General features: G+C 46.9%; 1 protein-coding gene across 5 annotated transcripts in view; it reads left to right on the plus strand.

Annotated features, from left to right (window-relative positions):
- LOC119445813 (pleckstrin homology domain-containing family G member 5-like) overlaps positions 1-23,438 on the plus strand; it is a 676,589-nt gene that overhangs the window by 387,195 nt on the left and 265,956 nt on the right. The window contains exon 1 of one of the 5 annotated variants that reach the window (XM_037710107.2): positions 13,607-14,906. The exons of the other annotated variants lie outside the window; for them this stretch is intronic. Coding sequence (XP_037566035.1) covers positions 14,787-14,906 — 120 coding nt within the window. The 5' untranslated portion in view covers positions 13,607-14,786. Of the gene's footprint in view, positions 1-13,606; positions 14,907-23,438 lie in introns of those variants that run through there. 5 annotated transcript variants of the gene reach the window in all.

A 23,438-nucleotide genomic window follows, 5' to 3' on the forward strand; every position in this document is an offset into this window, starting at 1 on the left:
ATTCTCGTGGCCTTCGTAGCGTGTATTTCTATGCGAAGAGGAGCAGCCAGCGCCACTTAAAAGGCGCCAACGTCTCCTTGAACATCGTATATATAAAAAAAAAGAAAGACGGAAAAGAAACACATACACAGGCCGCACACGCACGCACGCACGCGCACACGGTGTGATGGCTATAGCTGCAGCGTTTTGCGTCGTTATAATCGAATAAGTGAACTTGCTCCGCAGCCTTCCTTCGAACTTTTCAGCACCGCAGCACGTCCCTTCAAATTGGGCTTCACTGCACAGGTTTGGTGTAGAGTGGCGCTCGTACTATACGCCCACCTTCTCTCGGAGGCGCGAGAAAAAAAAAATGAGAAAAGAAAAGCGGAAGCGCGGCCGACAAAGGTTAGCGAAAGTCGTTAATTAGGCGTGCGCCCTGGCGTGTAACGAGTACGCGACGGCAGCCACAAGCTGGCCGGCGGCGTGGGCCCGGTCTCGGAACATTATAACACCACCGTCGTCGCCTTGTCCGAGTTTGCGTCGGTGGCTGCGTAACGCCAACGTCATTGTGGCGCAGTACGGTTGCGCTACAATGCGTTTTTCTCCGCATTTTCTTTTTTTTGCAATTATTAGATGATCTTGGTGAAGGTCGCGGGTCTGATGCCTTACGCTGAAACTGGCACATCTTGGTTGTGGTTGGGAGTAATGGCGCAACAAAAAATTAAAGTTCAAGAAACAAAGCATTGCACACATGGACAAGTGATCACGTGGTAAAAGATTGCGCTTCTTACGACAGATGAGACGCGCTTGGCTGCGCTCTTGGCTGCGCCCTTGGCTAACGGTTTTCTTTTTCTTCGGAGAACTAGGGAAGAAGCGGAGACGCTCGCCAACGTCACATGATAGAGCTGTGCACTTTGTTCGTGATTACAAGTATGTAGGAGGGAGAGACGCCAGAGGGAAGTATTTCGTTAGAAAATAAGCGGCTCCCTGTCTCCCTTGGGGGAGGGGGGCGGGGGAGCCGTGACGAAAAATATAGTGTACAGCCACTTTTCAGACTTCATCCGAACAATGAAGGCGCGTTATATAGCTGCTTAAGTTTAACATACGTAGTCTGTAAAAAACGAACGTCGAATGCTTTAGACGGAAAACGAATTACAAGTTAGCGCCGTTCAAATCACCTCGACCAGAGATCTCTAGCACCATCCGCAGGAAAAGCAAAGAGGCGCTTAAGGCCTGTTTGTGCAAAATGTCACGGTGACTGTACATGAGACTGACATGCACGGTGACGTACGTTTACAGGGTCGTCCACTCTCATGCATTAGTATTCAAGCGCTCCATGCTACGGTCATTGCACGATAACATTCAAACTAACATTTCTCATTTCATCTCTCTCTCTCTCCCGCTCTCTCTCTCTCTCTCGAAAAATGTACACGTCAAGAATAATCGGTGCTCAATAAAACTAATTTTTTTTTCTCCTCGCTTTCTTAGTTTCTCCACGTCCATTTTGTCGCATTTTGATTCGAAAGTTCCTCGCTATTCGCACACTCCTGAGGAGTGCAAAGACCTTGTCATCGCAGAGATGTTAACGGCCGTGCCTTTAATGCCGTGCGCACAAGTAGCAAAGCGAACAAGAATGATCCGCATGAACTGCGTAAAGTTCGCGACAAACACTGGTCATGGCTGTAACGAGCTTGATTCAGCTCGCCGTGATGGAGCAGCAACGGTGTCAGGTTAGCTAACTGTAATGAGGGAATACTTTCCGCGATTTCTTTTTTGTTTGTTTGTTTGTGTGTGTGTCGTAGAATTCGCGCTAGGTTAGCAAAGGCCGCGGATAATAAACGATGATGAATTCTATATGAAGTTTAATATAATCCCAGCCCCCCCCCCCCCCCTTTTTTTTTTCTGTTTCGTTTTCTACCTCGTCTCCACGTGAACGGTAGCTTCACGCTGAGCTAGGGAAAATAGAATAATAGCAAACCAGTGGCCAGCCCGATTAATATAAATAGACGCGTCCTTCAACAAACCGCAAGGAAAAAATTAACCTAGAGGTCGGTAAACTGCGATAGCTGGGACGTGTCTTGGAGGGACACAGTATCACGCGACAGCCGCCAGCGCTGACTCCTTACACTTAAAATTTCCCCGGAAATTTCCCGACCTTTTTTTTTTCTATCGTCCTTCTCCCTTTTATTTTTTCTTTCTCCGTCTTACTTCCACACTGTAACAACGCTGCCCGGTCAAAAAAAGTTTAACGGTAGCGGCCAGCGTAACGCCGCGCCCGCCAACGACGACCTTGCGTAACAACTTTCTAATCTCGCCTCTTCGCTCTGGCGCGCGTACCGGGAAGACATGTCTGAGAGGTGATGTGACTGGGCGACGCGGCATGTAGGTGGTCTCCGTTGCCCTGCCTGGCTTTATATAAAAAACTCAGCTACCGAGAAAGGAGTCAAAGCCTGCACGCACCGGCACAGCAGCGTGCTCCCTCCAGGGACTGGCTGGCATACCGTGTTTACTTGAGAGATGGTCTTTGCCTGAGCTCGTTGCACGCACATTAAAAAAAAGAAGAAAAAGAAAAGGTTTCCGGCCTGTTTACGTTGTTACCCCACTGGCACCGGCTGACGGCTTTTCCCGGTACAGGTTCTCACCTTAATAAGCAAGAGGTGACTGCTCTGGTGTATATACAACATGTGACATCCTTATTTGCACCTTTGCCAAGAGATGCACGCGAACGGTTTCTCTAACGCTGAATTTCTTCCCCTCGGCTAAATTAGGGAAAACTGCAGGCTTTAGTGTGCTGTGGCGTTCTGCTTTCGAGAACGAGGTCGCGGTGTCAAATCCCGGACTCGCTGGCCGCGTTCCGATGCGGACAGAACGCAACGGCGCTCGGACACTGATGGTTCTGTTTATACTTTCTGCAGCACTCTCAGATAGCCAAAATCAGTTCCGAGCTGTCACTTGTAGTATCCATCAGAGCCGACAGTGCAGTTTCGCTCTGTTTTGCCACTGGCCAAGGTGAGTTCTTGCGTGAAGCGGGCTACCACATCTGGCTACCCCTTATTTGGGTAGCCAGTCAAACTATGGATAACCTCACTGCACTTTAGAGCGCAGCTCGTAGGCGCCCGTTTCTGGGTTGAGCGTCGTCGTCGTCTTCTTCCACAGCTAGCTCCGATGCCGCTCATCATGGCATCAGCGTTCCCATAGTGCCTCTCCCTCTGCGAAGGCGCTGAAGGCACTGGTCCACTATACCAGTCGGTGCGTTGATTTCGGTTTCAAATCGGTCGCCTCAACATATCGCGAAATGAAAACTCGCATACAGCTGCGCGCAAATTTCGCATTAGGGAGTATCGTAATCGTCTGACATTTTTCTTTTTTAGATCTCTCTTTTTCGCTCTATCTAACGCTTCGGTCGTTAAACTAAAATATAATTAAATCTTCCGGATACTGACTCACTCGTTTCTTACTGGCTAATTTTTTTAGTCGTTTTTTTTTTCAATTTTGTACTATTTCGCGTCCACAGTCACTTCCGCACGCATGTATAGCTTCCTCTATCACTTCCGTTCACAACTTGTCGGCACGTACTCTCGTTCGCAGTAACGTTTGCGCAGTCTCATCTGCATGTTCACTCTCGCATCCGTTCACTCGCCAGTCACTCGTTTTCGCGCTCAGCTAGATTCAAGGAGATCCAAGAGAGCGCAGTCGTAAGGCGGTTACGTTGACCTCAGCGAATAGGTGAGAAATGCTGTGTCACGATGTAAAATGGACGAGTGTTGCGAATTCTGAAGTGGCAGCTATTTGACGTGAGTAATGAACACCGTCCCAGTGGCCTAAATTTGACCATACATTAGACTCTTCGGTGACAGTTTTGCGTGCCTGTCTCGTTCGATGTGCCCCACCGCCGGAGGAATTAATATATAACTTCTTGCCCGCATCCTTAAGTTCTACTGAGTGATGACTGAGTTGCTCTAGGAACGGGCCTTGGTATCCCTTTGACGTCAAATTGCTTCTACCGTCTGAATTTTGATCACACATTGATAAGCAGGGCACCTATTGTCTTCGTCGGACACAGGTCGCCGAAGCTCTTAAGTTAAATTGTGCCAGGTTTTGTTGTGATTGCAACTGCTTAAACTCTGACCATGCTGCTACCGTCTGACCGTCGTGGATAGCCTGAGCTACCTAAGTTTAAGAACCCCTGGGAAATTCTTACGGCGTTTTTCCCGATACCATTTGCGTGCACTCGAAGACCTCAAGGTTCCTCCTTGTTGTTTACGACACTTGTTGTGCTTTCTCAATGGCCACGTCATTCAAGCGTGTCTTTTTTCTTTTCCTTTTTTTTTCTGAGAGCTTGTGGCCTTCGAAGTCGCTAGACTGAGCTACAGAATGCAGATTGTAATGAAACGAAGAAAATCAAGTCCCAAGAGAAATGCTAGAAGTTTGAAAGAAAGAAAGAAAGAAAGAAAGAAAGAAAGAACGATGAGGTTCCTCTATGCGGAGGTGAATGCACACGAGAGCGTGGACTTATCGCCTCTAATGTTTTGTTGCCTTCACGAAAGTGGCTTAAGTTTTAATATGTGATTTTCATCTTCAATTCACGCAGCGCTTTTATTGTAGTCATGCTCACACAGATTTTCCTGTGCGCCGGATCAAAATTTCAACCGATGCCGTAAACACTACCAGGAAACTAAAAAATGGAGCGTTGTGCGTCTTCCGATGTTCGCTCTGAGATATCGCATTGTGCGTCTTTTTCTTGCATCTAAATGTGGATAGATGCTCAATATGCATATTAAGGAGATGTATGATTGTGTAAGAGATAGCTTTTACATCTGCCACCATAACGCCATGGTGACGGTGGTATTTTGCCGTGGTGTATGAACGGACGTGTAAATGCGGGAGCAAAATTGAGCCAGATACCTTTGTGAAAAGCATGTCGATGCTATTGATTGATTTGGCTTAGCGTGTCAACAGAGGTAAAGGAAAGACAGGGAGGTTAACCAGAACGTTGGCTACCATGTACTGCGGAAGATAACAGGGGATACCGAAAGGTGAGAGGAAAGAAAGAATGGACAGCATAATACTGTCCATGTAAGCACTGTTCACACAATATGTCAAGACACCACATAGTTAGACACGCACAGTGTCAATCTCGCACAGACAGACGTACAGCGTCACACAGTGTACTATCTCAACCAGTGACAATTTGTAACGCAGACCGGTCGCCTTTAGGCAGTGAGATCTATTAGAGTCGCCGTACACTGGAGGGTTCCGGATAAATTTACCCACCTCTGTTTCTATACCAAGCACCCAGAGCTCGATACATGAGCGTTCCTGCATTGTGACGTCATCGGAATGCCGAAAATGAAACCTGCAAGCGCGTGCTCAAGAACAACAACACCGTATTCACTGGACGACCGCGGTGGGTGCATATCGGTGTGACAACAGCAAGATACAGCGGAAGGTCGCGATCGTCTATTACAGCTACTGAACAAGGCGTTCAGCGGGATCTCTTTAGCCATAGTCGACGACTCCCGGCCGAACTCTCGTCCGCACTGTTTAGTGACTCGCCGTTTTCGCAATTACCGATCAATCAAACAGGACCGACGGCGCGCAAACACAACACGCCGCTCCTTCGCGAAGATGAGTAGGGGGTAGCGAGGAGAAGAAATGTCTTTATTTTTTTTTTCGCGCCTGTTAAGGAGCGTACGCTGTAAAGATGCAATCTTCCGGTGCCGAACGACCGTTATACGCCGCCGTACGTGGGTAAACAATCAGTGTCTCGCTGTATGCCTTCCAAGAAAACTCTCTCCCTCTCTCGCCATCCACGGGCCAGCTAGCAGTCTCAAAGGATCGGTGTTGGAATAACGTTTCGTGCCAAGACGGTGTCCACAAGCTCGGTCATTTGGCCAGTCTTTTCCCATCCTCTTGTTCGTTTTTTTTTTTTTTTCGTTTTTGTTTTCGTTCTTGTTTTCGTTCTTACAAATACAAGCTTATGTGAAGGCGCTCACCGTATGGGAGGGCGCGCGGGACTTAGAGCGGCCGATGACACTGGGCTTTCGGGAAAGCACGCTGACGTCAGCAGCTCCATGGACTGACGTAGACGCCAGCCCGTTCAGAAAGGAAAGAATGATGCTCGCTATAGGCGCGCGCGCGCTCGCTCGCAAATGTGCCGCGTAAAACAAATGAGTAAATAAAAGCAAGAGAGAAAGCGTCCGGCCTGGGCCCATTAAACGCAAAGCAGCTGGGGTATTGAGAAAGTCGTGCTGCAAGCTTTGATATATCACCGCCAACGCTCGCGCGCCAAGTTTTCCGCGCTTACACTGGGAGGTGGCGCTGGTGGGCGTAGCGCTGGAAAGCGAATGGAATTGAAGGAACAAAAATGCGAAGCATGTGTCTGAGAGTCGGCCACTTGCGTCTCCAGATGGGAGAATGGAGTTCGGGCGTCCGGACAGTGGGAGTCGTTGTTCCATCTTAGGGAGCTAAGATTAGGGAGCTCATCAGGGATTTACTTGAAGACGCTGACTTTACGTGGGTGGTTGCTTGGCTCTTGGCGTGCTTTAGCGGCACGGAAACCCAGGTTTTCCTGATGTTTTCTGGGAAACGAGAGAGAAAGAGAGAGAGGGAGAGAGAGCAGCTTCGTACTTCAATATACAACTAATCAACAGGTGTTCATTTAAGTTAGAACTAACTATCACATAGCGTCTAACGCTTAAGTGTTTCTAGGAAGAAGAAAAATAGGTGAAGTGAAGCAAAATCGCGCTAGGTTGCCTGCCCTGCGCTTAGTTAGGGACACCACAAGCCATCGCAGCGGAGGGCGACTGTTGCAGTTTTTAAGGGCAACAAGCGGCTGTAACCTGAACTGATGTTTACAGTGCTGCGAGTGCTACTGTGATGAGCGGTGACAGTGGCCGACTGTGATTGTGCATCTGTGCTCCCTTTCTTTCTGTATCTCTACTTTCCTGTCACTTTACCTCCCCCCTCCCCTCTCTCCCCAGCGCAGGGTAGCAAACCGGATCTCTCTCCCTGGTTAACCTCCCTGCCTTTCCACTTTCTTCTATCTCTCTAGGGAAGGGGGAAAGAAAGGTAAGAAGTGTGCGCTGTAGTAACCGAAGCTCTCCTGTCTCCAAATTTGAGACCTTCCAATTGTGGGAAGTTTCCTAAATCTAATCATGTTCGAACATCTCGTTCAAACAGGGCACAGCCTTTGTCGAGCGTTTGAATCCGCACCACGAGTGGTAGTTATATGCCCAGTGCCCCAATTCCATCTTCCGCGAACTCACGTAGCACTGACGTTGGCGCTACAAACTACTTCAGATGAGTGAAGAACACCGGTCCTTTCATTCTCTGGAGTTTAAAGAATAAAACTTGTTACTGAAAAAAATTTCACATTTACAAATGGTGATTCCTTGATACGCATGACCTCGTACCAGTCTTCTGTTATTTGAACTGTCCGTTCCTCGTGGTTTCATAGATTAATATTTTAATTCTTTGATTCCCCATGTGCGTGATGACTCGAACCACTTGGTCACCTCCATAATCTCCATTACATTTCCGAATGTACTTAAAATTCTTCTGAAAACGATGTTGCATTTTTTTACACCACACTCTCTTCTGCAACGCCCTACGTGTCCTCATATTAATTATATATTTGAATAAGTTTATAAATAACATTTGAAAGGTATGGAGACAAAACGGATACTCTGTGCGCGCAAAGCGATAGTAAGGGTTTTGCAGATGACATTGTGAGTCGGTTGTATTCCGGTAAACATTCATTTGGACACGCGACGGTGTACCCATTTACATCAAATTTGCTTAAAAAGTACGCATAACCTTATATGCAAACACCCGGACTCGGAAGTTGTACGCGCATAAACAGACAACAGCGCCTGGGGCGTACACAACTCGCTTGTTACCTGTACATATGCAACGGGCTATCAGGTGCATGTGAGCCGGGGAATAGTTACAGAGGGCGTGAGCGTTACATTATGCGTCTACTACGCCTTAAATCGTTGTTTGGGCGACATTCGACACGCATTGGATTGTACGGTGCCAAAACGGACGTCGCATACTCGAGGGCGAATTTGTATTGGATCTTTACAGCGCATCCGTCACTTGTCACGCTTGCCAATGCTCGTTCTTTTATCGCGAGGAGAGCGTATATATAGCGCACGCAACGAATGGAAACCGGTCACACCCTATATTGATCGAGTGACCTACTAAAGTTTTGGTCGCCCACGGGGATCGGTCACTTGCAGCACATTGAACGCATCCAGAGAACTTGCCTCTCTCAAAGCACACCACGTGACACCGCGCCGCGGTATAGCCCAGTCGCTATGGCGCTGGGCTGCTGAGCTAGAGGTCATAGGTTCGACGCTGGCCGCGGCGGCCGCGTTCTTATTGGGGCGGCAGGCAAAAAAAAAAAACAACAAAAAAAAAAAAAAAAACGCTCGAGTACCGTGCATTGGGTGCACGATGCAGAACCCCTAGGTGGTCAAATAAATTAACCCGGAGCCGCCGACTCCGGCGTGTCTCATAATCAGGCGTGGTTTTGGCGTGTAAAACTCGAAAATTAAATTTAATTTCTTAACCACCTGACAGCCCGTTGTCAGAAGCGACGGCTGTGATACAGAGCCGTTTGTGAAATGAATTTGACCCCTATTTTTCTTTCTTCGTATTGGCATGTGCACCAGGCTATGCATCACGGTACATTATAGGGGCCTAAATAAGCGCGCTGCAAATAGTACGCTCCGCCATTTGCATTTTGCTTCGGTCTCCCATAATGATAACGCAGAGCTATTACGACGTCTTTCGTATAGCACTTGTGTTGCGTTGTAACATCAATCAATCAATCAATCAATCAATCAATCAATCAATCAATCAGCCAATCAATCAAATAGTCAATCAATCACTTTAATCAATCAATCAATAATGTGGGAGGAAAAAATAAAGCACTTTCAACAAAGCGTACACTGCCGTGATACTGGCTCCATCACTACAATTATTGGATGGAAAATGTACATTGCCATCGCCAACATCGCTTATGACGCGGCTTATTAGGCGAACAGGATCACTCCGGAATTCTCGAAAATTTCCCCAGGGAAGCTATCAAATCTCTCGCAAGCGTTCTTACGACCAGATTTTAGGAGAATTCCGAGCGCTGCTCGTTGCCCACTAAAACGCGCCGGTGAGTATAACCCGTAACGTGTAACTTCCTGTCTTGGCGCATCTGCTTGCTTTGTACGGGAATACGTGCACAAAACAAAGTATATATCTCAAACGTCAACCTAATACGGACAAGCGCGTTCGGCTATTCGCGCGTCACTCAAAACACAAGCTTCGTGACGAGTCACCAGAGAGCGAGACCGAAAACTATGGACGCCGCACGAAGGAAGTAAAGTTCGGTCGACATCCGTGAACGAAGTTGTCGAGGAAGCGAAACCATCTTCTCAGAGAACTCTGGCGACGTTAAACAAAGCGGCTGGCGCGCGCAAACTCGTAGGGAGTGCAGCTGTACTTCGCTTAACGCTCACAGCGCGTACCGTGACGCCCCCGCATCCCCCAAACGCCCACTCGGCTTTCCTTCGCCGCAGCATCCAGCGTTTGTGTTCGTTTTCGTCCGTTAATGACGTCAGTCGTGAAAACGTGTCTCACGCGTCAGCTCTGCGCCGCCTCGTCAGTTGAGGCCTTTTCGATTGAATTAGTTCGACATGGCAGCAGCCGCGTGCCAGAACTTTGGTCGCGCTCGGACGCGCCTTTCGCGCCAATACCCCCCTTTTGACTCCCCCTCCCTCCCCCACCAGCCCTTTTCTCCTCGCACAGCTCAGGTCAGCAACGTTCCCTTCTTCTTGCGTTCATTAACGCCGAAGGAGCAACGCTCTCGTGTCCGGAAGGAAGGGAGATCGTTCAGGGTGTCGCGTTGCGGGGTCTGTTTTAGGCACGTGCTTCAGTTCTAAGCTCTAAAGGTCCTGCGTGCATGCCCCCTCCCCCCCCCCCCCCCTCCTTTTCTTCGTCTCGTTGTCATTGTGTGGGAGTATACTTGCTCTTGTCTTTGTTTTCCTCCAAATCCTTCCGGTACGTTGCTAACAGTGGGGAACTATCGCCAGTCTTTCGCCGTTCGTGAGCAGCCCGCGTCCCTTCGGCAGCCGAAAGGTCACCAAAGCTGACCGTGCTATAGCAAGCTGGTTCGGTCGTTATTTCCCCTTTTCTGTTATCTCTCGTCCGAGTACGAAATCACAGCCGGCGCCTCCGTGCCCAACGTCGTAAACAGTGCGCGAAGGGTCACGCCCACGGCACGCTGCTTTGGGGCAGCATGCTCACGCGTCGGGCACAAACCAAGATCGTCCACGAACCCGAGAAAGCCTTTTGGTTGAGTGTCCGGTGGGAAACTTGTCAAATTCTTTGTCAGGTTGAGTCGTGTCAGAAAACAGGCATGGCGGAAGTGGCGGGGAGATCAGTCCTTGGCAGAGTATATTTGCGAGCCATTGAATAACGAAATAAGAGCGCACACTCAGAAAAATGGAACTGAGGCAAGGACATCGCAGTGCCCTGCGTACGCGATGTTTTTCGCTTCGAGCCATTGGCATCGACGAACCTCTTCCTGGAGGTCGTGTCTTGGGGTGACCACGGAGCCTTCTCTTTCTGCGCCATGCCTTGTCTGTCGGCGTTGACGTGCCGTCAGGCCATTTTACTCATTCTTAACTTCCCTCTCGCCGTATGGCAGTAAAAAAAAGAAAAAAATACCAGCGCTATTGGGAATTGAGCTATCAAAGTAAAAAACATGCTTGTGCCCTTAAGGGTGCTGGTTTGTTCAATGATTAACCCCCTGACCTATACGGCTGTAAAAAAAAAATTGCCGTATACGACAGCGAGATCGAACTACGCCTACGACGAGGGACGCTTAAGTCAGCACCTGGTGCGCGCACCAAAATGTCTGACACGAGAGTTTGGCAGCTAAAGCTATTCAAGCTTTATTTCAAGCAGTTGTGGCGTCATCTGTGACTGCTATCGTCATGCGTATGCTTACCACAAATGTTGTCAAAAAAAGAAAACTTCGAAAACACCCGTGTACTTAGATTTAGGTGCACGTTAAAGAACCCCAGGTGGTCCAAATTTCCGGAGTCCCCCACTACGGCGTGCCTCATAATCAGATCGTGGTTTTGGCACGTAAAACCCCATAATTTAATTTTTTAAAGAAAACTTACTGGTAGTGGGATCGATACCCAGCACCTCCACCAAATGTCAAGGTGTTTATTGACAGGATTGAGAGGTCGAACTCGGTGCGGCAGTTAACCCTGCGAGCAGTCATGACCAGCCGTGCGTAAAAGCAGCTGGTGATGCGCCTGACTGACCGGCACTTCTTCTTCGTTACAACTTAATTTCTCCCCATCAACGATTCGATCATATCCCTTAAAGGTAAGGGACCAACTGATACACCCAAGTGTGCAAAAATTTTACTGTGCACGGTTACTCGGGATGTGCAGATTCGAACGTGAAATATAAACATGTGCCATATATATGTACCATATTTTTGTTGTCCTTTTCTTCGTCTTTGTGATCTGTGCCGTTGCCTTGGCACACCACGAATCACTACCAACTTGCCTTGCTTTCTGTCGTTCAAGTGTACCATATGCATGGCGTTACTGTTGGACAGTTAGCCTCGCGACATATTTGTCCAGCAGTGATGTGATCTTTTAGTTAGTGGACTGTCCATTTCGGCCGCTACTGATTGGCTGGAACTGCACGAGTGAGGAGGAGTCAGGTGCCCCCAGCCAATCTCCTTCTCGCACGTGCAGCTGCAGCCAATCAGTGACAGCCGAAATGGACAGTCCACTAGATGTACTCTTACAGATTACCCCCGCTGTTAAATGCAAATTATGGTGTTCAGCGGTCATATGTCAACTGGGCGTTGAACTGTCAACTCTCAACAGGGGGTACCTTCAACTACATCCGACTTCACGACACTATTGCTGGCTCGCCCGAAGAATTATTCAATGTCAGTTATGTCACGATAAAAGGAAGTCAGCGAGTTCGTAATCACACTCATCTGAGCGGCGAAACTTTCCTTGGTTCTTTATTGCACGGGGAAATTCTGCAAGAAAAACAAGAAACCCTCGGCAGTCCTCACTCAGATGCGCGGCTCGTCTTTCGATCGGAATAATATAATAATCGATATGACACACACAACGACGTCCTCAATGATCGCCGTACAATCCCCACATTAGAGGCCTCATGAGGTCGACGATGGGGAGTGGACGTGAAGCCGCCGGCGACTAATAGAGGAGGAAGGACTTGCCATTATTCGAGTACTATAGATATTGTTTCGGGCCGAATTCCGATGCAGGCGGCATTCAATATTTTTTTAAGGTGTTCGTAATCTGGAGCCCCGCGTTATGTGGCGTCTCTCATGTGTCGCCCGTGGGATGTTTAGGTACGCCAGTCCCGATAATCAATCTGTTTTCTTTCCGAAAAGAACAGCTGTCGAGAAAACTGAAATGAACAGGCAAAAAAAAAAAAAAAAAAAAAAACTTCGGTTGATTATCATGGCTTTTATCAACGGCCCAAAATACAACTGAAATCTGCGTCGTCAGCGACAATCCTTTGATCAGAGTCGTGCAAGGAAGCTGATTGCTAAGCAGACATAATCCAAACAGTGAAACCTGACACAAATTGGTATTCTAAAATGGCGACGAGTTCTACATAGGTACGAGAATTTGCGACAGATTCAGACGCTGGTTGCGGTCGCGCGACTTCGAGGAGCTCCGTAGATACGAATACAGATACAGGGTGCTTCACTTAAGTTGGGCCAAACTTTAAAAATATGCAAATGCTACGTAGCTGAACAGAACCGAGCTATTACTGTTTTCTGTCGCTTGGTGATACTCAGATTGTTTTTTGCATTCCGCCTAATTAGATAATTAGTTTTAATTAATCAGCTTCTCAATTATTATTGTTGGATGAAAAGTGCCAATGACAAAATTGTAGAGCTACATGACAAACTCCCGATACAGCTCTTCTGTTGGTCAATACGTGCTACATAGAAGTGTTTTTCCGAGCGTGAAAGATGCCCGCGAATACACGCAAGGTGTCTCGAGCGGCCAGTCGCGCGGCAATTTAGCGTGCATTCGCGGGCTTCTTTGACGCTCGGAAAAACACTTTTATGTAGCACGTATTGAGAAACCGAAGAGCTGGATCGGGAGTTTGTCATGTAGCTCTACAACTTTCTCATTGGTACTTTTCATCCAACAATAATAATTGAGAAGCTGATTAATTAAAACTAATTATCTAATTAGGCGGAATGCAAAAAACAATCTGAGTATCTCCAAGCGACGGAAAACAGTAATCCCTTGGTTCTGTTCAGCTACGTAGCATTTGCATATTTTTAAAGTTTGGCCCAAGCGAAACACCCTGCATGTGAAAGGAAAGCAACAGCGGAGTGAGCAGTCTCAGCAGGGCGGACGAGCACGCAAACATTGGCGGCGTTCCCCTGAGCCTCTCGAGAAGACTTGATAAAGACGAAGGCAAAATGGGTGTACTACGCAAAGAGACGGAAGCAATCGCGGTATGGAAGCGGGTATCCGGAGCGCACCCTCTATCCCCCCCCCCCCCCCCCCTCCTTCTTCACGTCCCCGCCTAACCTCCATTCGTGTCAAGCAGCGCCCTCTATCCTTTCGTTCCGTAAGCTTTCTAGCGGCGCTCGCCAGCAGCGCCGGCGTCCCGTGCGCGTATCCAGCGTGCGTCGTCTTCGTTTTCCCACATCGAGAGAGTCCGCCGAGTGGCTGACTGGGTTCGCTCGCATTGCCGGCGCACTGTGGTGGCAACTTCGCGCGCTCGCCCCGGGTCTGTCTCCAACGTGGGCCGCGTTGCTCAAAGTGGTCGACTCCTTTTGTCGTCGTCGTGTGACATGCGCGAAAAGAAAAACAGTGAAAGAAATAGCGGCGTCGAGCCCTAGCGGGCGGCGTCGCTTCGTCTGCGTTGCCAAGACCCGACGCGTCGTCTGCTCCGAGGGGTGACCGCAGCTGCATTCGTCGTCTGCTCGCCCCGTTGACGCTCTCTGCCAAGAAAGACTTCGCGTCATTTCGGTGTCTGCGGCGACCAAGCGGTTACGCGTTTTCGGCTGAGAATTGCCGCCGTTTTGTTGGTGGTGACGCGGTGTCCCGGCCCTTGCCGTGGTTTCCGAACACCCGGCGTTTGTCATCCCAGTTCAAAAACTGGCCTTGCGGTTAAATTCTTCGCGCACCGGCGGCCGTCCTTCGTGGTGTGACCGCGCCTCATCTCACGTGGAGGGAAACGTTCAAGAAGTCATTTTTCCCCGTTGTGTAGTGGCGTAGGTCGTGGTCGTCTTTGTTATACTGCAGCGCGGAAATCCGGTGTGTGATGACGACGGTGTTCGGCACCCGTGTGACAGTGTGGTTGATGCGGCCAGCGAGTTAGCGTTTGTACGAGTCCAACCGTGAACTGGGACCTCTACACGGACGTGAAGACTCTCAGGAAGTCGTCGTCCTGCCAACTCTCTTCGGCCTGGTTTTGCGCCGGGGCAAGTGCTGCCTATGTGATGATGACTGTACTTCTTACTCCAGTGGCAACGGTGTGTTAGGTGCTTCGAGAGAAAGTCAACGTCGCTGGATTAAGAGAGGGAAGAAAATAAGAACGTTCCCGAAGAAGGGGGAAAGAAGGCCAGCAAAACGAGCGGAAACACGGGTCAATCGCGGCGTGTCGTTGGCGGTCTGGCACGCCGGTCGAGATGAGACCCCGGCCGTGCCACCGTTCCCTGAGACCCGAAGGCCCGGGACGGGGTCTTGGGCAGCCACGGGCCGAGAGACATGCGTTTGCGTCGCGCCACTGAGAAGGCCGTCGCGGCCGGAGTCAGAATGTTGAAGCGGGTCCACTCGCACATGAAGGCGCGGAAGCCGGCCTTCCTCGAAGTGGGCGGCCTGTCGCAGGTAAGAGGCAGTCGATCGCCTGTGCATATATCTGGAGCTTGACTCGGTGTTTTTGTATGTACGTGTGAACGTGAGCTTTAACAGGGAGAGTTTCCTACAAACATTACTGGATAATATTCTGGCGCAAGTTACTACGGGAGCTGCATGTATACGGCAATTCAGCCTCCACGGGAGTGTTGGATAGTGTGTGGATTTGCCTAAACTTCGTCCCGCTGACTTCAAACGGATTTGTGACTTTGCGAATTGGCCATGCTGAACAAAATACTGCGCTATAAATGCAATAGGTTGAAACGATTATACATATTTTCGAATACGTATTGCTTTACTGTGTTTATATAACTATGATCGCTTGGAAATTTAGAAAGGTGAAGTGTAATAAATAGCGCCGCAAGCACGTCTCGATCCTGAAGCACGCGAAGATTAGTCAAATCCACGTTCTACGTCTCGTTCCCGTGGTAGCTGAAACGTCGCAGCGCCCGAGTTTTTACTCGTATATATTCTTTCTTTGAGAAACTGTATGCTTTACGCGAGGACCACAGTTTGTAGGGCGAAAGCTGCTATATCAAAATACCACTGTAAGACGACTCGCGTGAAACCTATTTCCAGTTTTACACGTTGTGCGATAATCGTGTTCTTATGATGGCCGGGATGCTTGCGTGGTGTCTCTCCTTAATCAGCAATCACGAGAAACAAATTTAGGCATTAATACAGCTTCGTTAGCTCTCCGCGACTGGATGACGCGCGCATGCGCATGGCGACACGGAACCGAAAATATGTCGGAGAAAGAGTGTCCCGCGGGTCTCCCTTTAGCGTTGGCAAACTCCAAAAGTGCGTCGCAATCCAAGCGTGAACGGCTTCGGCGGCGTTTTCGTTACGCTAACGTGGAATCAAACTACTATTCGGAAAAATCGACGTCGTCCCAAGTATGGGACTTACAGTGTGGCACCCCGTATGCCCGCAGTCATTGCCTGATAACAAACTATACCGTTCGTACCGGTAACTGCGAAAGATAATCGACCAACGGGGATATCTGTGTTTCCTGCGCAAGGAAACAGGCATGAGCTCGAACGCTTGTCGAGAAGCTTTTTTTATTAAAGCCGCGACCAAATGGGGCAACGCATTTTCGGCGTAATTTCGGCGTATTGCCGGCTTTGCATCGCTGTGCGTCGACGCGCGCACAACGTGACAGCCGCGCTGTAAACCTGTCAGAAGTGCGTTTTACGCAATCAAGGAAATAAAAGAAAGGATATTTCGTGGTGTCCGCATAGTCCGTTAAAACATATTGCTTATTCCACGACGTATAATGGAAGTACCTGTATGCCAAACGACGCAGCGGTGAAAAGAAGTCGAAATTATGAACATTCCATCTGGCTTCAGTCATTTTTGGTCGGCGTGTGTTATATGCGCGATAATGTCTTTCGAAGACCACGGGCGATCCTTCAAGAGGTGGTGTTTCACTGCTTCTTCACAGAAGGTTCGACTAAGCATTGAAGACTGGTGAACTGCGATAATGTTTGGCCGATTGATTGATTGATTGTGTTATTCGAAACATTGGCGAAGAACAGGTCTCCGGCCTCTCGACAACGTCAAATAGTCACATAAAAAATGAAGTGGGGTAAAAGGAACGTCTGTGGCAATTATGCAGTTCCATACCACACGCGTTTAGTCATTTGCATAAAACAATAAGAACCACTGGTGAAAAAAAATCAAGAAAAAAATTCCACTTCAGCAGAGCTTATTTTTTATTTGGCTGCAGTTATTAAACAGCGAGCAGTGTTCTTTTTCTTATTTTTTTACTTTCAGCAAGGAACGGGAATAAGAAAGGCTGAAAGGAGTTAATTAGTTAATTAGTGGAATTTCGATTGGCATGGATAACATAGCGCCAACAGACAAGACAGCGGAATAGATCAACAGGAGCGCTAGCTTGCAACGAAATATACTATGAGAAACCTGTTGCAAAACAGTCACGCGTGTGAACTATCGGGATAAAAGTTTACGGATCTACGAAAAAGAATAATTCCCACATAACCCGGACACATATCTATATCCTCTAATTCCGAGTTACAGTCCCCAGACAAGTTTGTGAGCTTCACAATGATTTATTCATTCAGTCTTCAGAAGTGACTTTCCACTGGTCGCAAGTTAATGTTTCGTTCACTTTAATTTTCCTTTACCTTATCATTTCTACACTTTCATTAAGAACAACAAATAATTTCCCCTATGTTTCCCTTGGCCTCATTATCTGTTGGCTTCATGTGGTTGTGATTAATAGAAATAGGGCTCCTCGTTTCCCCTTCCTCTCGTTAATTGCTCTAAGCGAGTAGAAATTCAGATTTTTTTTTTTTTTGTAGAAGCCATGCCTAGAAAATTTATGACGTCGACTGTATATCGAGGTTTTCCTCTAATTTTCTTCTCTATTCTTTTTTGGTTAGTATCTTTTAAAATGAGCACTGCTGCTCAGATGTAAGATACCTACTCTCAGTAACACGCTCTGGTTATGATTATGATTATAAGCACGATCATATTATGAGACACACCCTATATGTGGGACTCCGGATTAATTTCGCCCTCCTGGGGCTCTCTAGCGTGCCTGCCAGCCAAGCAATTTGCTAAACAACGTCCTTATAAAATTACATGTTAGTGAGCATTATACAAGCACCTGCACAATTGTCTCAGTTTCGAGCCAGTGTATTTTGTTTCACTTTTTCAGATTATGCTTTTCCTGTATTCTTTTCTTCTTCTAGTAGCGCTCATGCACTTCCTGTACACCCATCCCCAATGTATCATAACTAACACGGCACTGTATCAAATGAATAGATTAAATAAACCAACCTTCACTTCTGTACACTTGTATACATTTCGGCAGATAGGATATATGCTTCGCAGATCGTCGATTCTTTAGATTGCGTACTCTTGTTGTTCTTGCGTCATTATACAAGCGCGATTTTGTGTCTTCGTCCTTCTCTGCGCTATCGCGACACTCTGCGGGGACCACCGTCATGGCTAGTTTTATCTTCTCTTGTTTTCTCTCTTTTCTTTTTCTTTTTGAATGCTACTGCGTGGGGTCTTTCCCTCAGCTGGATAATCGGCAACCTTCAGCGACCTTCACATCTTAGTCAAATGTCGGATCTGTTCCGTCGTGTATAACGCATAAAGGTGCGTTTTTGCACCTGTCTCGACTTTTCGTCTTGTTTCGCGCTGCATCAAACATGCTTCACATACTAAGCACTCACTTGTGCATTCCTTAGAGTCCCAGGACTACAGGTGCCAAACTATTTTTTTGCAGTGTTGAGAGAGGAGCATAAATGAACGCACGCAGGTTAGCCAACTTGATACTTTGTAGCGCAAAACTCGAAATAAAAGACAACAGTGAAAGACGAGAGGAAAGGAAAGACTCGTCTTTCACTGTTGTCTTTTATTTAGAGTATTGCGCTACTAAGTATCATGTTCAGTAAACACCAACTCGCCCAAGAAGAAGTTATTCTGCAGGTCAGCCAGCACTTAGCCCGGTTGGCTACCCTAGTCTAGGGAAAGGGGAGAAAAAGATTAAGGAGAGGAGAAAAAGTCTAGTGTGGATGTAAGCCAGCGTAGCGTATGTTCTGTGTTCTTTATCTCAGACGATCGCTAAGTTCGGTAGCCTTCGGCAATCGCAACAGTGCTTTCGTGTCCTTCTGCCTCGGTGATAGAAGGACATCGAAAGAGCTCTTCCGTCTAGCTGGTTGAGAGGAGTGCGGAGGGCGAGCCGTTCATTTTCGAAGGACGGGCATGTATAGAAAGGTGTTCCACAGTGTCTTCGAGACCACAGGCATCGCATTCTGATCAAGACGGAGTATTTTTAGTTGAGCTATATGAAAAGGTTGCGAGCTGCGTAACCAGTTGGAGCCTCTGTATTATGCTGTACATATGCGATTGTCGAAAAAAAGAAGGATGAAAAACTGAAGAAGCGCGTCACGTGTATAAATTGCTGACGTAGTAAGCGAACAACGCCTACCGCATTTTCTCAAGAATATGACAACATTTTAGGCATGCACGGAAACTTGAAACATTGGTCAAGCAAATGTTCAGAGAGATGTCTTTAGTGAAAGCTGGAGGTGGAACAGGTGTTCGGGCGAGCAAATTCAGTAATTAAGAAAAGCAGTAGAGCGCGCAATCTAGGTCTCAATCAGAAATATAGCGAAGCGCTTGCAAGCTTGCTCAATTGGGACTCATGGACCACATTTCCGCTCTTTATTGAACATCGTGTTGAAAGCTTTTGATGCCAAGGGGCGAACTAACGTTTGCAAAAACAAGAAGTATACAAAAATTACGAACAAATGCAAGTTATACATATACCTATATACTGGCGAATACATATAAATGAATAAGCGAACGCGACAAAAAAAACGTGAATATAAAAATAGAAAACTAAAATACACACATAAGAGCATTCAGCTATATAGGAAGGAAGTAACGGTGTAAAGCTTCCTTCCCCGTGCTGCTTTTCGTTGTAAGCATTCATCTCTCACTTATCCTTTGAATACATGCGCGGGGAACCTCGCTTCATTTGGTCACTAGCTTCAGTTATCCGGCATGAATACTATGACGTCACAATGAATTCCTTTTTGCGCCGTCGGCAGTCCGGCGTTCCTTTATTATTTCGGATCGAAATTCGGGGGCAGAATAACTTTTTTATTTTAAATAAAGGGGGAGATTGTCTCATTATTTTCTTTCTTCCACGTGATGCACATATTTTTCCTCGTTTTAAAAAAACTGTACGCTCGCCTCATCTGCTTGTGGTGAGCGCCTTGCTCCGGCCGTCCATATTTCTCCATCGCTCGCATTTTGTACGGTGCTTCGAAAGCATGCTTTGCGGACAGGTTGACATAGATGAATCGTTCGCGTAAAGACAGCGCTCGTAAGAAAAGAAAAGAAAAAACATACGCGAAACTGTCGCGGGATGGTAGGCACGACAAAAGAAACAATTTTTTTTTTTGAAAGCCGTGCAAAACAAGCAGTCGTGACTGAATCACACGAGAAGTGTGGGGTATTCTTGCTTATTTAGTTTCTAATAACGCATGACGTACCGACGAGCACACAGTACAAAGATAAACAAGGCGGTGAAGCGGAACCTCACAGCTGGCAAACCTCAAGTTCGGCGTTATTCTCTGACAAAATTGGCTTTAAATATCTATCTATCTATCTATCTATCTATCTATCTATCTATCTATCTATCTATCTATCTATCTATCTATCTATCTATCTATCTATCTATCTATCTATCTATCTATCTATCTATCTATCTATCTATCTATCTATCTATCTATCTATATGAAGATGTATGCAAAGCGTTATTTTGTTTCTTCACGGAGAATTTCATCATAATATAATTCAGCATTCAGTATAATCTGTAGCCGTGCGTGGTCTGTGTAATTGGATAACCAGTTCCCATCGCGTCTTGAAATATGTCTTCCGGCCCGAAACCTAGTTAGAGTGGCGCAGCTTAATTTGCCGGCGTCTTGTTGACGGGGAGTGTACGGCCCACGCTGATGAAACGCACGAGTGTGTGTGTGTGTGTGTGTGTGTGTAAGTCTACTTTCCTGTATAGCTGCTGTTTCGGTGCGATGCTAGCATTAATGCTAACAGCTCGCTCGCTTTGCCTTAAGCTCGAATGCGTTGCAGGACGGCACACTAATTTAGCCGACCGACAGGCTGGCGTCGGGTCCGGCGTCGTAAATTAGCGCTACGCGGGTCTGTAGTTTTTATAAGTGAGAGTAAGTGAGTTATACGAGTGGATATACTTGCTTTCTAGCGTCTATCCGCATTTTCCTGTTTCTCACCGCTTGTGATTGACTCATCGATGGACGCTTGATTGAATGTGTAGCAGTGTAAAGTGTGAACTTCTCTCTTCCTTCTCCTCTTTCAATCCCTTTTCCCCCTTCCCCAGTGCAGGGTATCCTACCGGGCTCAGCCTGGTTAACCTCCCGGTCTTTCCCTCATGACTGCTCTCTCTCTCTCTCTCTCTCTCCTGCTTCTTATTTGATTTTTTGCTTTCGTGCTGTGTGTGTGTGCGTGTGTGTGTGCGTGTGCGTGCGTGTGTGTGTGTGTGTGCATGCGTGCGTGCGTGCGTGTGTGTGTGTGTGCATGCGTGCGTGTGTGCGTGTGTGTGTGTGTGTGTGTGTGTGTGCGTGCGTGCGTGTGTGCGTGTGTGCGTGTGTGTGTGTGTGTGTGTGTGTGTGTGTGTGTGTGTGTGTGTGTGTGTGTGTGCGTGCGTGCGTGCGTGCGTGCGTGCGTGCGTGCGTGCGTGCGTGCGTGCGTGCGCGTGCGTGCGGTATTTATCCTTTAATGTGTAGAACAAGGCAAGTGTTCGTTCCTCTAGTCTGTGAAGTTGTGAATGTTTGTATGCGTCCTCGGACAATGCCAAGTACTTGTATACAGGGTGTTTCATTTTAGCTGCACCAAATTTTTAAAAATTGCCTGTGGCAGATAGCACAATTATAATCCTTGATCGAAACTACTCGATGAGGCGCCATTACTTCCACGAGAAATCAAAACGCCTGATTGAATAATTAAACATAATTACGCTAATTATCTTTTCAAATAATTATTTTACGGCGCATCTTTCAATCTACGAATTATAGCCGCTGAGGTTTCGCAAGGCGTTTCCACTTGAAACGAATTATCAGGACCGAACCAGTTTCGAGATATTAATTTTCAAAGTGTCCGATGAAATGCATGGACGTTCTAGTTACTTTTGTGCTTCAATGCATAAAACAGCGTTTTCCTCAAAAAGTTAACTGGAACGCCCATGCATTTCATCGGACACTTTGAAAATTAATATCTCGAAAATGGTTCAGTCCTGATAATTCGTTCCAAGTGGAAACGCCTTGCGAACTCAGCGGCTATAATTCGTAGATTGAAAGATCCGCCGTAAAATAATTATTTGAAAAGATAATTAGCGTAATTAAGTTAATTATTCAATCAGGCGTTTTGATTTCTCGTGGAAGTAGTGGCTGCCTCATCGAGTAGTTTAGATCAAGGATTATAATTGTGCTATCTGCCACAGGCAATTTTTAAAAATTTGGTGCAGCTAAAATGAAACACCCTGTATATACTTATGCAACTGCACATGTATATATTTTGTGTCTTCCTATCTCACCATCTTCTGTGGCCTCTCAGACTCATGTGCAAAACTTTGTGTTCGTGCTCTCTGCCCACGTTCAGCGTTTTTCGCACACATTTTGTGATTTCGCATTGCTTGCCATGCGACGAGGAGCGGCCGCGGCCCCCTAAAGGCGCCAACCTCTCTTGTATGGTACATCATCTTATTTAAAAAAAAAAGCAGATAAGGCGGGACATGACTCCGGCGTGCCTGTATAGACTTAGCGAGACTACACTACACATTCCTAGATCCATTGCAGCTGATCTTTGCATACCGCTGTAGAATATCTATACGCCTGTCTTTCATGCTGAAAAATGTATAAAATGGTGCTGTGAGCGTCTTAACTTCGATAACTTCACGACGCTTTTTCCTCTACGTGAACAGACAAGACAGAGTAACGCACTCGAGGTGAATATGGGTGGCGAAGAATAGGAGGCACTAAAGTATAGAATTTTACACGATACTTGTCTCATTAAACTTCGCAAGGTCCCTGTCATTCGCATACAGAGAAGCCTAGAAACGTTTTGTACCGACTATACAGTATGCGAATGTTACGTACACTACGCGGGTGCACTCTACGCAGTGACCCGGGAGTGAGGCTAGGCCAAATATAAAAATCTTCAAATAATTCGTTTAATATTATGTGCTGTCCTGTTAAGAAGTCTTTGTGCGTTAGAGATACCTGCGAGGCAACATTATACCTACGTGTTTTACGTCGTTATTTATTGTACGATTGGGCACGTTAGAGGTGCATGCACTGGTTTTGTTTTGGGTCATCAACATGCAGTGCTTATATACAATCAAGCCTCGTTGTAACGAAACGGGATGCAACGAAATAGTGCATATAACGAAGTAAGTTAAGTTCCCCTTGAACTACCCATACAGATTCATATTGCAGTACATTCCATACTGGATATAACGAAGTACGGGATATAAGAAAATAACTCTGACTACTCCTTCAACTTCGTTCTAACTACGTTTTACTGTATATATATATATATATATATATATATATATATATATATATATATATATATATATATATATATATCACGTGATAGCCTATACTGCTGCATCCCTATACGCATATATTAAGCGTATGTGCGCGTAAAATCCGGCGCACTCGGTCCCGTCTCGCTATGATTTGCAATCGTGGTTCTCGAAGTATTGCAAGGCAGCTTCGACGTCCCGCGCGGCCTCTTGTTGTCGCAGCGTTTTGTTTATTTTTAGCTCTATACGTTCGGCCTGCCCGCCGCGTTCTTGATGTTGGCTTCGTATTCCTTTCCTTTCATTCTTTCATTTTCTTTCGTTTTCTTTTTTATTCTTCCTGCGCGGACGGGACCGTTTGCCTTTCTATTTAGACGCCTGACTCGTGACTCGTCTGGCGCTGAATA

Source organism: Dermacentor silvarum, chromosome 3 (genome assembly GCF_013339745.2).
Source record: "Dermacentor silvarum isolate Dsil-2018 chromosome 3, BIME_Dsil_1.4, whole genome shotgun sequence".
NCBI lineage: Eukaryota > Metazoa > Arthropoda > Arachnida > Ixodida > Ixodidae > Dermacentor > Dermacentor silvarum.